Below are 13,870 nucleotides of genomic sequence, written 5' to 3'. Positions count from 1 at the left end.
GTCAACTGTGTGTGTGTGTGTGTGTGTGTGTGTGTGTGTGTGTGTGTGTGTGTGTGTGTGTGTGTGTGTGTGTGTGTGTGTGTGTGTGTGTGTGTGTGTGTGTGTGTGTGTGTGTGTGTGTGTGTGTGTGTGTGTGTGTGTGTGTGTGTGTGTGTGTGTGTGTGTGTGTGTGTGTGTGTGTGTGTGTGTGTGTGTGTGTGTGTGTGTGTGTGTGTGTGTGTGTATTCAGTATTAATTATATTCTCTCAGAGGTACTCGGGCTGCATTAGTTACAGAATACGAGATGTTCAGTACAGCAGCAACAATAGCACAATAATGAGTTTAATTTGTACTCACTGGTAAATCGTGGTGCTGTATGTAGATATCTAAAGGCTGACGTATACAGATGTGGGGAATGGAGAGCACACTTGTGGCACTGCAACAGCTTAAAAACACTGCCTTTATTTAAAAATAAAACACACTTCAGGAGGTTTTTGGAACAGATACTTATTTAAAGTGTGTGTATAGGATGGTACAAACTCATCCTGCCTGTTCCTTTTCCCTGGTGTGTTGTATTTGTCATTGAAGGCCTCTTGCACACACTGCAGGCAACATGCTGAGGTTTTTGGATTGTAATAATCTGTGAGAATGTAAAATGATGTTGCACAGGTTTTAATGTATTAAAACCAAGTCTAGACTGGTGAACCCAGAGCAGTCTGTAAAGAGCAGTGAGCTTGAGATAAGCTGCCACCTACAGAGGATAAACCTTTTTCAACATGGCCGTACCTCTGGCGCCATCCTCAGGCTAAACTGTACTCTGTTTTTTGTTGTTTTTTTACCCTGTTGTAGCCATTTTTCATCCAATACTTTGAGTGCGATGATCATTACATCCTCACACAGCTTCCAGCATGGCTATATGCTTTTAGTTTAACTGTATGTAGAGGAAGCATTTTAGTTTTTCTTACAAACCCAAAGTAATGCTTACTGAATGACATCTGCATATCAAGCATAGTAGCAGAATAAACCTTTAAAATGTATCATCAATCATATACAGGTGTGTGTAAATTCAATAGATTTTTTATTGACAGACAGACGCTGTGTGTATGTTTGTGTTTTGACACTTTGTCCAACTGGATCATCTCCTTACTCTGATGGTTTCTCAGAACTGTTGTGTGTTGTGTGTGTCATGTGGGAATGCTTTAATCTGTATGCGGACTGAATTTAATAGATCTGGTCGGGGTTCTGTGACGTAACCCGGATGGCTCATCATGCAGAGTGTCCCTTCAGAGAGTGTTTTATTGAATGCCACGCCAAAGCAGTTAAGTTGAGACTGCTGTGTTGCTGCCTTTGTGAAGTTCGGTCGACGTCACTGCCTCAGGATGGAAGACACAAGATGATTCCTCCCCCATGATATCACAACTTTATCCATAAAGTTTAAGACTAGTCTTGGCCTTAGACTGGTCTTATATTCTCAGATTAGACTAGTCTAATTAAGCTGTTGCATAAATATTAGGACTGACTTATTTCAAGGCCCAGCCTGAAGTGAGAACTTTGTTGCCATGGCAACAATCAGACACAAGCTTAATGATTGTTTTTGCAGCAAAAATGGAAAAGAGGAGCAAACATTGGTGAGGGTGCAATTTTCTAAGGACACAGGGCCTGCTCCATCTGAAGATGGCAACTGTTTGGTGTCCATTCAGTTATGTAGAGAAAATAAATAACAAATAATATAACAAGTAGTTTATTTTTTATAACTCCGGTGTCACAAGAAAATATTTTAACCATTCCACCGAGCTGAAAGGGAGTTGACAATTCTGACTGACATCATGCAAGGGTGATAACAATAGATACTACTGCCTTACATGGCCAGAACCAGGATTAAAAACATTACAGGAGGCAATAAGGCCAAAAAAAGTCAGAGAATTAAGGTAGAACTAGTGAATAAATGAATCATAATAATAATTTAAAGATACTAAATTAAAAGCATAAAAGACCAATCACTAATATATGATTTAAAAAAAAACAATAATACTAATATAATAGAGAAGACATGATGGAAAATGAGTGGGTCGTATAACGTGCAGTTACCGTGTGCTGCCAGTAGGGAGGTGGCCTTGTGTAGCAATGAGCCGTCCAGTCCTGTAGGGGGCGCTACTGCGCCTCAACGTTTTATTGTCAACCCATGTTAAACAATAAGAGGAAGACGCCCGCCTGGATGTACTGTGCTGAGCGGGGGGTGACAGAGGAATAAATATTGTATAAATAAATACTACACTTCAAGATTGTCAACGCATTTATCAGTTTTACACAATGAGCGGGATACCAGGGACTGCTGTCGTCCAGGTTACCAACCTGTCCTCGGCCGTGAGCAGCGAGCAGATGCGCACTCTGTTCGGTTTCCTGGGAGACATCGAGGAGCTGCGGCTCTACCCGCCCGAGTAAGAGCAACCTGCCCCGGCGACAGCTAGATAGGCAACACCGCGGATGTGCGGCCTTCTCTGCGGTCCACATAAAACATGAAAATTAAGAAGGAATAGGTGTAATAAATAACTAACCCGCCTTTTATTTTTTTTTTTTTTGTTTGTCTTTTCCTTTCACAGCAATGGTCCTCTGTCATTCTCATCCAAAGTGTGTTATATAAAGTACCGAGACCCCTCCAGTGTTGGTGTGGCGCAACATCTCACCAATACTGTGTTTGTTGACAGAGCTTTGATAGTAGTGCCATGTGCGGAAGGTGAGTGCAATCCGTTTCACTCTAAAATGAAATGTCTTGAGTGGACCTGCTATGTCCTTCCTCCCTTTGAGTGCAACCGTTTGGTGTTTTTGGTTGAATTCAGGGTTTGTTTGTTTTTATTCACAAGGAAAATTGGCAAGTTGTGCCATTGGCTAGTTCTGATTGGTCACAAAGTATTTTTACACAGGTGACTGGGTTGTATCACCTCATTAAACACTAAACTAATTTCTATTAAAGTGCCCAGCCAAGGTTTCTGTTTGGTGTCACAAGGTGGTTTCTTTCTACAGATAATATTAGATAATGTTTTTTTTTTTTTTTGAAGCTGCAAGTTATTTTAGGTTAACCTCACTGTAAACACTGGATTCTCTGGAATCAGTAGCTTGTGTAGCTTCCATAAGAAAACTGTCATTAATGTTATTTGTTTCACGGTAATTGCAAAATAAGTCCATTACATCACAGCTAACTTAATCCCCTTTCTCTCTCTTTCATTTTTGGTGCTCCTTTTTCTTTAAATTTCCCTCCCTTTTTGGTGCCACTGTTGTTCCCTTGTGTACAGTCAAAAAAAAAAAAAAAAAAAAAAATGATATCACCTCTAACTTGATGCTTTTTGTCCACGTGACTTGGTGCTGGATGGCTACTGAGTTTATTAATTTGGTTTTGTATGTTTTTTCTGTGTGATTATGTGTGCATATCAGATGACTAGACTGGCCCAGCTGTTACACTACACTAGCCTGAGTCAGGCATTGTTTTCCAAGCCACTATCCCCGATCGGGCCAACGCAGCCTTCAAGGGGGAATGTGACCAGGAGAATAGCCCGCTGAGCCTTCCAAGATGGACACCTTGTCTCTTTTTATTTATTTTTCTTTTCTTTTGGTTTGTTTCCTTTCATACTTTCCCATGTTGTCCACTTTCTCCTGTCTCTATCTAGAAACTACAGTATTGCTTATCTCTAGCGTTGTGTTTATATTTGTTATTTTGGTTTGTTGTTTTGATTATTGTCCAACCCCCACCCCCCTCTCTCTTTCTGCTACAGCTGCGGCTTGTGTGTGATTGAATTCTGTCCAGGTTGCTACGGCATACCGGTGGGATGTGTATCACACATGGGATGCTAGGAGGATCACTAACACTTAACTCTCTTGTCACCTACTCCTGTTGACATAGCGAGGGGCTAGACATTATAAAAGTGAGACCCAGTAATAGAAACTTTATTTGCACTTTTTCATCTGTGCTGAAATCTGTTGTAAAAAGCAACATTAAGAAGTTTCTCCTCACAATAATACATGACAGCTCTGATGTGGATGTTTAGTATTTAATAATAACACAGACATTCTCCATTCAACATCACTTTCTTTTTTTAACTTGGAAATTCGTGACACATGCATTAATGCTTTGCGGCGTAATTTGTTCTGAAATATATTTCCTAGCTCTAGAAGAACTTTTCGAGTTAGACACATGGTAATTCATGCTCAGTGCCTCCAGCTATGATGAACTGAATTTTAAGTTATTTTGTCTCTTATTAGTCTAAACATAGCCCTCTTCTCCAGCAGTAGGAAGCAGCAGATTTTAATCCAGAGTGGAATGAGCAAAAATTCCTAATTGGTTGTTTTTTTTGTAGCTAAGTCTTGGCTAACATTTCCTACAGTTCTTAAAATTGTTGTTCTTTTCTGTATCTGATGTCCTGTGTGCTATTAGTGATGCAGCCATTGGGGTTGTCTTGTGTTGCACACCTTTCCAACACTGCGAAACGATCGCCCCACGGAAAAGCGCCCATGCTTGATATCGTATGGTTCATGACCAATATGTTTCCAGTACAGGTGACCCATGCATCAAAGTGTTGACTCATTCTCTGCATTGTGTTTTTTTTTCTTTCTTTTTTGATCTATGAAAAGAGACCAAGGACAAAACAAAGTCTTCTTTTGTTTGTGAAAAAAGTTAAGATTTTTTTCATTGAAAATAATAATTCAGATTGACTGACAGAGAAGAATAATTTAATAAAAGCAAAGTAAGGATGCTCGGTCTCCAGTTTACCATGAGTAGACAGTAGAACACTTGTAGGCTGTATGGGGAAGTGTATGCTCTCTTTCTCTCTAGAATACAGTGGGATAATTGTGCAGACATAGAGGAGACAGAGAGGCGAGTCCCTCTATTGCCTTCACTAATATCTGCTTCTGTCCTGCAGGGAAAATCCCAGAGGAGGCCAAGGCATTGTCACTTTTGGCACCTGCCACCCCAGTACCCAGTCTGATTCCTGGTGGGGGACTGCTACCAATTCCTACTCCAGCCCCACTTCAGAATGTGAGTCAGCATCTTCTGGGCTAAAATATTGTTTGTCGTCTTGTCTGTTTGTCTGCCATGTAAGTAAATGTGTGTGTTTTTGTTTTGTTTTTTTTTACACCTGCAGCTGAACCTTCCCATAGTGAATCGGATATCAGCTAGTCTGGACCCCGCAGCATCAGCGCTCGCCCAGCCCCCCCTCATGGGAAATGTGGATCCGTCAAAGATTGATGAGATCAGGAGGACCGTGTATGTTGGCAACTTGAACTCACAGGTAACATAATGTCAAATTTGTATTCACGCCTAACCTAGTGAGTATTTCCAGCGACAGGGCAGTGTATGTGAGACTCAAAATAAATTAACTACAGTGCACATGTAAGCCAGTGCCGCAGTGGGGCTCATGGGTGTGTTTTCAATAGCTTTCGGACAACAACAATGGAGGGTAATTAAAGGGAAAACCTGAATAAATGATGGGGAAATATAACAAATGCAGATGCTTCCATATCGGTGAGAAGCATATTCTTGCCATGGTTTGTTCCCATAAAAATCAATAGAAAGTTATTCTGAGAGGTCACCTTTATACTTGGATGAAACTAGGGATGCACCGAAATGAAAATTCTTGGCCGAAACCGAAAACCGAAAATAAGGAAACCAAGGCCGAAAACCGAAACACCGAAAGAAATGATTATGCCAATTATTAGTACCATTGTATTTATGGCTATGACTGTGTACTAAACTCACTAAAATCAAGGCATTGCAATTCAAAGAATAAATCAATTACAAAAGTATGAAAATATTTATTTAGCACTGACATTACAACAGTGCACAATATAAAATAAAATTCAAAATAAAATGTTTAACTTGGTTTTTGTTTGCGTCATCACAACTTTCTGTTTCGGCCGTGTTGTTTCGGTGATAAAAGTATTTTAACCGAAAATAAATAATAAAATTTCGGTGCAACCCTGATAGGAAAGGTCTCTTCCAGGCTGACCATGTCTACATCCACAGGGCAGAGGGTTCATTGGATATTTTAACAAGTAGGGGAAATGATGTTTATTCAGAGCCAACTGTTTGTTCATAAGCGTTTTGTCACTACTAGAAAAGTGCCATGACGTGCAGCATGACTTGTTGTCAGTCACCTTTTCCTTCTAGGAGCATGGAGCACTGATGATGTTGGGTAACCGATCACTACAATAGGTCCATTGAATGAGTTAACTCCAGATTGATTGAATAGAATTAAGAGACATTACAACAGGTCGTAAAGTTCATCTTTCTTTCCACAGACCACCACTGCAGAGCAGCTGTTGGAGTTCTTCAAGCAGGTGGGAGATGTAAAGTTTGTGCGAATGGCTGGAGATGAGACTCAGCCGACACGTTTTGCCTTTGTGGAGTTTGTTGAGCAGGAGTCAGTCTCCAGAGCCCTGACCTTCAACGGAGTCATGTTTGGAGACAGACCCCTGAAGTAGGTATTTTTTGTTAAAAGATAATCCAGCAGCAGACATCATAAATCAAGAAACTTGTTATTTATTTATTTACTTTTGTTTACTACAAATCGTTCTCAAAGAAATGTGTTCCTCATGATTCATGTAAAACCTTTTACTGTTTTATGTCTTTCAGGGTTAATCATTCCAACAACGCCATAGTAAAACCCCCAGAGATGACGCCACAGGCAGCTGCTAAGGAGCTAGAAAGTGTGATGAAGAGGGTGAGGGAAGCCCAGTCTACCATTGCTGCTGCTATAGAGCCAGGTACAACACTATGATTTGCTACTTTTAGTAATAAGATGATGTTGTTGTTGCGTTCTGATGCTGAGGCTACTGCTCTCGCCCTAGTGGAAATAAAGAAGCGTTCCTCCAGTCGGTCTAGAAGGGGACGTAGGTCACCCTCGCGGTCACGTTCCCGTTCACACTCCCGGACGCGGAGGAAAAGGTCCCGTTCAAAACACAGGTGCCCAACTAACACTCAGTGTTTTTTTTAGATTTCGCTCGCTTAATGCTGTGATCGTAAGATCGTGATTGTGTCCAGTCAGTGACTTTGTTTTCCTCCTGTTGCAGCAGACCGCCACAGAGGTTGTGGCCGAGGAGTGACTCCCACAGTTCCCGAGGCAGCCACAAGAGGCGCTCTCGCTCCAGAGACAGGAGACACAGTCGAAGTCGCTCGAGGTGTGTTGGAAACAAACAACATAAAAGGCATTTATCTCCAAATTATTTCTTTTACTTTGAAAGTCCAAATGCAGTTCACTGACTGTGAGTTGAGCTGCATGTGCTGCACCATCGGCTGCTGGAGTTTAATAAAAGATATTACAGTCCTGAAGAATAAGGTTAATCATAATGAATTAGGAAGGAAACTAAACGTTATTTACTGTTGTGCCATCCTGTTATCCCTGCCCATGCCAGAAGGGGTCACCAGGTACTTTATGAGTCTACTAGCTGTCTGAATTTGGCTCCTGTTGTTCTGCATCTGGCACCGCGGGGTAAACCCCGTTCTGTTTCTATATCGTTATTGTATGTACTCACACACTCGTTTTGCTATATGCTCATATTGTCTCTGTTATTAGGGGCCACAGGAGGAGGAGTAAGGATCGGTCCAGAAGCCCTCGAAGAAAAGCCAAAACACCCTCACCAAAAAGGTAAATCCATCATATCCAAGCCTATGTTCCTATACAGTCTCCTATGTTAGTCTTATGTCTCTCCTGTGTTTTGTAGTTGTATAATATACTTCAGTGATTTTGTGTCTGCAAGATTTTGATCGGTTTCTCTTTGTCAATTTGTTTGCGTCTGTTTCTTTCAGAGGTAAGAAAGAGAAGAGGAGGGAGCGCAGCAGGGACAGAAAGGACCGCTCCACATCCAGGAAGAGGAGCCGCAAGGATGAGGACAGGATAAAGAGCAAGGCCAAGCCAACGAAGGTAATAAAGCTTCCTCACTGAAATAACACTTCCCCCATGCAGATACTCACTAGTACCAGAATATGCTGATCAATTTATCCTGGCTGAGCAGGCAGATAAAGCACTTGTGATTATTTAATGAGCCGAGCTTGTTGCTCTTAAGGATTTCTCAGACGTGAGGTGGAGAGAGGAATGTAAGGAGCTCCATCCATCCGGTTTTCTCCCTACTATGGGTGGAGGAAGACATTATTAGTGACCTTGTTTTCCTCCTCTAGCTCTTTATGGCTGGCAGAAGTGCTCGATGAACACCTGCCAGCTGACAGGGAGGCATTTTGTAAGCAGTTTCCGTAAGCAATCATTGTCTATTTTGCAATGCATTTTTGCCACGCAACTCATCCGCTGCTTCTTCACTGCCTTCATGGATTCAGGCTTCCCTTACTGCTAGTACTATAATGCTGTGGAGCAGCTCGTTGTTGCTTGTTCTAAAGTTCTTTATAAATCACCAAAAGAAATTGATTGATTCGCTCGATCTCAGTGTGGACATGTGGATGTGAGCCACAAATGGCACATTCAGCTCAGGAAATCTCTGTCATGGGCACATTAGATATATATTTAAAGGAATAGTTGGATATTTTGGGAAATACGCTTATTTCTTTTCTTCCTGAGAGTTAGATAAGAGGATTGATATCACTTTTATTTCTGTGCAGTAAATATGTTATAGCCAGCAAAAAATCGGCCTACCAGCCCCTTTAAAGCTCCCTAGTTAACACGTTTTATCTGGTTTGTTTAATCTGTACAGAAACTGAAGTTGCAACGGCACAGTGACGACAAGGCTCTTTACGCTTAGCTAACTGCATGCTGGCTATAACTTAAGATTTAGAGTACAGACATTACGGGCAGCGGCAGCCTAAAGGTTAGAGCAGCGAGCTTTGTCATCGAAAGGTTGCTGGTTAAGTCCCCGTACCAGCAGATTAAATCCCTCATTACCACCACTGAGGTTTGAACAAGGCCCTCAAACCCCAACTGCTCCAGTGGAGCTGCTCAGTGGGCAGCAGATCGCACTGTGGTTGTACTGGACTGCTTCCAGCTGTGAATGGGACCAGAGCGTTCCTGCAAATCAGAGGCTTCCTCTCGGTGAACTTTCCTTGGATACATAAAGGCTTCTGTAGTGCCAAATCATAGACGTTATCTCAGGATACTTTTCACATGGAGAAAAATACTGAGCAGTCCTGAAAGATAACAATAACAAATAACGTTAAATAGTCTGTTAATGCAAAAAATCCTAAATACTACATGACAACACTATGACTTCTAACAAGAGCGACATGTGTAACATTAAGCTAACACACATCAGCTGCCTCGAGGAGTGTTGAGCACGTTGTTAACAAACTCACAGATGTAACTTTAATCTGGCTGTATTCTGTTTTTTAATTATACTGTTGTAAATGTGGTCTAACAGTAAGGAAAAGTTTGGAAATCTTATTTATAAAAAAAACCCTTTATGCTGCAGTGTCCTATCCTCGTTTCATCTTAAATATACCTGTGTCATTATAGGGGAGTACTTTAAACACTGACCTACTACATGCACATCTCTCATTTCCTGTCTTCCACAGTAAGCTTGTTTCTTCAGTGTATGTTTTAACCTCTGTCCAACTCAAGTCGAACCACACAAACACTCACCTACTTTGGAAAGTTTACGATAAAGATCGCTGTGAGATAAACGGTGACACATTTTGGGCTTATCTCACTACATCTTTTGTGTCGATAACAATCAGAGCATTCGCACGACAATTGACAGCCAAACGAATGTTCTCTTCAAAAAAACTGCTGCAGTCTTGCAAAATGTTGCACTGCAGAGTCTGTACAGTCTTCTCGTGTACTTCAGTTCACAGCTTTCTGAAGTGACACTCGACACCCAAAATACACCCAACATTAGTTTTTTTAAATAACAAACACTCGCTGTAGATAATGTTTGTATTTCCTCACTGTTGAACAGCAGCTGCACGAAAAAGTATTAAAACATCTACAGAAACATGTTAATCTTCTACTGCAGCGTAATTAACATCTCTGCTGTCCATCCCTATGACCAGTGCGTCCCAAACATTTCCCCCGCAGTACGCTCGTTTCAGTAAAGCTCTCCAAGCTGATTAGTTGTTAAGTTCTCTACCTGTCTCCCTCCACATCCTCTGTTCTGTACCCGGGCAGTGGCGGTGATTAATATGTTCCTCCAAATCTGATTCCAGTACGGCCGTGGTTTGCTTTAGAGGAGGAGTTGTTCTACCGAACATATTCCTGTATACTTTAAGGTATATGAAACTATGTGTGTTTAAGTGTCTTATGTGTGTTTTGGTTGGGAGTGATTAATTAGTCATTATCAAACGACACAATAAGCTCAAAGGTAGCTCTGAAATTGACCCATTTCAGTCTTCCTGTCCTCATAAAATACTAGTAACAGATACTGGACAGTTGGAGCTTCTGTTAATGGACGGACAGAAAACTCATCTACATGCCATTGTTTTTTTTTTTAATCTTACATTATTGAGTTCCTCTCTAGCACCTCATCATGAGTACCCGAGCTCGGATGTTTTTGTCTGACCAGGTTTGATTGTTACTCCTTTCATTTCAGGCGGAAAGAGACTATGACAGAGAAGAAAAGGACGACTTTGAAAGTGACAGAGAAGACTCGGTCACACTGAGCGAGGACATGGCATCATCACCCTGCACCCAGCACAACGGCAGCTACAAGTCCCACAACGAGGAGGATGTATACATGGGTGCAGATGGCACCAAGTGACTATTACACCACCATGGAAACTGCTCTAATGATCCCATTGCGTGCGTATACATACATGAACACCAGATTACCACTAACAGCCATCGTCTCCTGTTGTACAACCTGATTTTATTGTTAATTGTCCTGTAATCCAACTCATTTTCAGTATCCCACTGAAAGGGCAAGTGAGCGCTCGGTGCAGCAGAGATAGACCCACCTTTCCTGTTTAAGCCCTTAGGACTTGCAGGGGCCTGCGTTATGATATCTTAAACTACACTAAACACTACAGGTTTAGAAACTACCATCAAAAACAATAATTGAATAATAATAGCTTCTCAGACTGTGGCATGGCTGCCCTATTGGATCGCATCATTTTATACAGGTGATACTGTGTCCACCTCCTGTGCATGTGTTCACTACTTGAAGAGCTCATTTCCTATTATTCTTTCTATAGAGATTCTAAAACTGCGGTGTACCCCAGTAGACTACAAAGTCGTGCACGCCTGAACCAGCTGCAGAGCTTCTCACGATGGCCCAAATCCCGCAGGAAGAGTTTCCACGTGTTTGTCCAGCAATATGAAGATTTTAATCGCAGCGTTGTCCCTGGTTACGTTGATATTACTCCTCCAGTAACATCATGCTGTTTTCTTAAGAAAAGAAATGTTTATCCAAATATTGCAAACAACAATATGCAACAAGGTTGCCTACACAGATAGGTTACAGGAAAAATCCCCAAATGAGTCAGTGACACACAAAGATAAGAAAGTGTGTCGTTTTGCAGAAAAGTGAGTTAATCTGCTCAATGCGTCCGTAAATGCACTTTAAGGCATAAAAAAGGGCCTGGACTGGCAGCTACTGTGGATTGCAACGCATTTGAAGCTTGGCAGCATTTAATACAAAGTATTAAAATAGGAAATAACTCTTACTATCCAATAATGTGTATGTCCATCTGCTCCTGTCTGTAACAGTAACAGTAAAGTAACTTCAGTTTTAGTGGAAACTGAATGAATTCATTTGTAGGGCTGCTTTACATTATGTAATGTAATGTGTATCTTAGAGCCCCCAGTTGAGTCGCCACTGTTTTCAGAGCTTTGCTAGCACTGAGTTGGTTGATGCTATGTGTTGCATCACTTGCATTTTGTCAATACATAAATTAAAGTGATTGTAGTATAATCCAGGCCATCATCATGTTAGGTTCAGTATCTAGAGTTAGTATTTGTTGCTCACTAGCACACCAAAAGGCCAAGGAAGTACCAATCAAAACAAGGTTCCTATGAGCTTTTATTAGCCAGCTGAGTATGAGTTCATTACCGACGCCTCACTGAGGTCTCATGGGGTGTAACTGTTTTTGCCGTGGGGCTGTGACAACAACTTCCTATATTCTGTCTGTTTCTATACTACATATTTAAAACATGTTCCTTGGTTAAAAAAAAAAAAAAAGGAACCCAAGTGTAAGAACATGAGGGCCCCTCTCAGTGTATGGATGAAATAAAAACAGGATTCCTGCTCATGCTAAAATGCTCATTTGCCCTTTGTGTGGTGTTAAAGGATGATTCAATCTACCTGGTCCGTGAAGTGTCCTTTTTTATTTCCTCTTTTGCTCCATTTTTTTCTCCATCCTCTGGGAAATGGAGTGTCCTACATAATGTACGGTGTTGATTTTATGACTTGTGCTGTAATTATGAGAATGCAGAATTGTATTCTACTGTTTCTGTGAACCTGTTGCTAATATATTTTAGTGAAAAAAAGATACATTTCTCATTTGGTCGACATGAATAAAGTGTTTTATTTCCTGTTTTTTTGTTTTATGGGTGTACATTTACTTGCTTTTTTTTTACATTTCTGATCACAAGTAGTCGCAACAAGATCACAATGTATCATGTTCTTTTACCTGTTATTGTTGTAATGCTGTGAGATAAAAACAATTTACTGTTTTATAGATACAACACAGGCCTATACTGTAAAATGACGGTGGTGTGCAAAATGTCTGTTGGCTCATATTGCTCAAGAAAGCGAGACGCAAACAGAAGCTTGCAATGGCTGTGTAGATGAGACTGAACAATATATGTCAAAGGTCAACGAACTGCAAGCACAGAAGGGTCAAAAAGTGCCTAGACTAAGATTGTACAGAATATTCTAATAAAATATGGAGACTTATTGACAGATGCAACCTGAATTTATTGTTCATGATGTTTAATAGATAAAACTAATGAGATGTTATATTAAAGTATTGTCTGTTGTCTTTAGTAATTAATAGCAGAATAGAATGAACATTGATGGGACTTTTTGTGTTTGTTTTTTGTTTGTTTTAACGTTCTGTTATTTTTGGTGTTGCCGTTTGCATTATTGTGATTGTGTCAAAAGAGTCTTTGTGCAAACTGGCCCCAGATTGAGATCAGTGGGGTTTTTTTAAGTTTCTAAGAAAGCTTACTTCATCTTAAAAGCTTTACTTTTAAAATGAGACGTAAAGACTTTATGACTGTCCTCGCCAAATTCCACTTGTATGGCTTTTACAAACCTAATTTGTCTGTATTTTTTTTTCTTTTCTTTTCCTGCTTTTTTACGTACACAGGCTTCAGTTTGAAGTGGTGAACTCGTGATAAAGTTTAGTAAAAAAAAAAAAAAAAGCATTTCCAACAGAACTGACAGTATGTAAAGAATTTTATTTTTTATATGCGCTATGCTCGGTATATACTGTAGAACCGGCTGACGGTTTGCTCCTGGGGGGATCGGCACTCGATGTCTGTGTTTGGGACTTGATGTAAAGGTTTGATAACACTGTTTTTGAAGAGCTTGGATGTATGTATGTGATCCTCCTCAATTTGAATCTAACAATACATCTGATCTGTTTCCAAAAACACTCAATAAAGAGACTTTTCATTCAGTTATTTTGTTTTATTCCCCTTGTTATACCATCAGCCTTTGTTTTCTTGGTTCGGGTGTTATTGCATTTGAAACTTGTCCAAGAAGTGCTTCACTGTGGACTTCTGTGTGTCTTGAACCCCTGATCTGGGTCAAGCACACTTTCTATGGACATGACTGCCTCTGAGCCTCCATCCATACGTTTTTAAGCTAAAAAAGTGTTAGTAGTTTTATGTGACGTGGCTGTAGGGATGACAGTGTTGGTCTCTTTGGTTGGTCAACATTAACTGGATGGATTGCCATGAATCTTTGTTGATATTCATGCTCACCAGAGGATGAATCCTACTTTGGCGATCCCCTGACT

The 13,870-nt window shown here is 40.7% G+C and overlaps 1 protein-coding gene across 9 annotated transcripts; it reads left to right on the top strand.

Moving 5' to 3' along the window:
* Window positions 1-2,175: 2,175 nt before the first annotated feature.
* srek1 (splicing regulatory glutamine/lysine-rich protein 1) lies at window positions 2,176-13,528 on the top strand. Of its 9 annotated transcripts, none has more exons than XM_051412161.1 (13): window positions 2,403-2,417; window positions 2,580-2,713; window positions 3,409-3,586; window positions 3,747-4,527; window positions 4,893-5,008; window positions 5,115-5,261; window positions 6,271-6,449; window positions 6,605-6,735; window positions 6,820-6,934; window positions 7,042-7,176; window positions 7,545-7,616; window positions 7,778-7,892; window positions 10,498-13,528. In XM_051412161.1, the coding sequence occupies exons 4-13, from the start codon at window positions 4,497-4,499 to the stop codon at window positions 10,663-10,665; spliced, it is 1,209 nt and encodes a 402-aa protein (XP_051268121.1). In that variant the 5' UTR covers window positions 2,403-2,417; window positions 2,580-2,713; window positions 3,409-3,586; window positions 3,747-4,496; the 3' UTR covers window positions 10,666-13,528. The 9 variants fall into 9 exon arrangements, with proteins under 9 accessions (XP_051268116.1, XP_051268119.1, XP_051268117.1 ...); XM_051412162.1 differs by having other exon boundaries at window positions 3,409-3,896; window positions 4,406-4,527; XM_051412156.1 differs by lacking the exons at window positions 3,409-3,586; window positions 3,747-4,527 and having other exon boundaries at window positions 2,176-2,417; window positions 10,498-10,706; window positions 11,099-13,528.
* Window positions 13,529-13,870: the final 342 nt, after the last annotated feature.

The sequence above is a fragment of the Dicentrarchus labrax genome, unplaced genomic scaffold, assembly GCF_905237075.1.
Source record: "Dicentrarchus labrax unplaced genomic scaffold, dlabrax2021, whole genome shotgun sequence".
In the NCBI taxonomy this organism is placed as follows: Eukaryota; Metazoa; Chordata; class Actinopteri; family Moronidae; genus Dicentrarchus; species Dicentrarchus labrax.
The sequence above is the reverse complement of the archived record's forward strand: the minus strand, read 5'-3'. Positions and strand labels throughout refer to the sequence as shown.

What these genes read in the sequence shown, in the direction of transcription:
- srek1 (XM_051412156.1), top strand. Translation starts at nt 2,290, where the DNA reads ATGAGCGGGATACCAGGGACTGCTGTCGTCCAGGTTACCAACCTGTCC. An exon ending in TTTGGAGACAGACCCCTGAA is followed by an intron (nt 6,450 to 6,604) that starts GTAGGTATTTTT and finishes TATGTCTTTCAG; the next exon opens with GGTTAATCATTCCAACAACG. An exon ending in GCAAGGCCAAGCCAACGAAG is followed by an intron (nt 7,893 to 10,497) that starts GTAATAAAGCTT and finishes CTTTCATTTCAG; the next exon opens with GCGGAAAGAGACTATGACAG.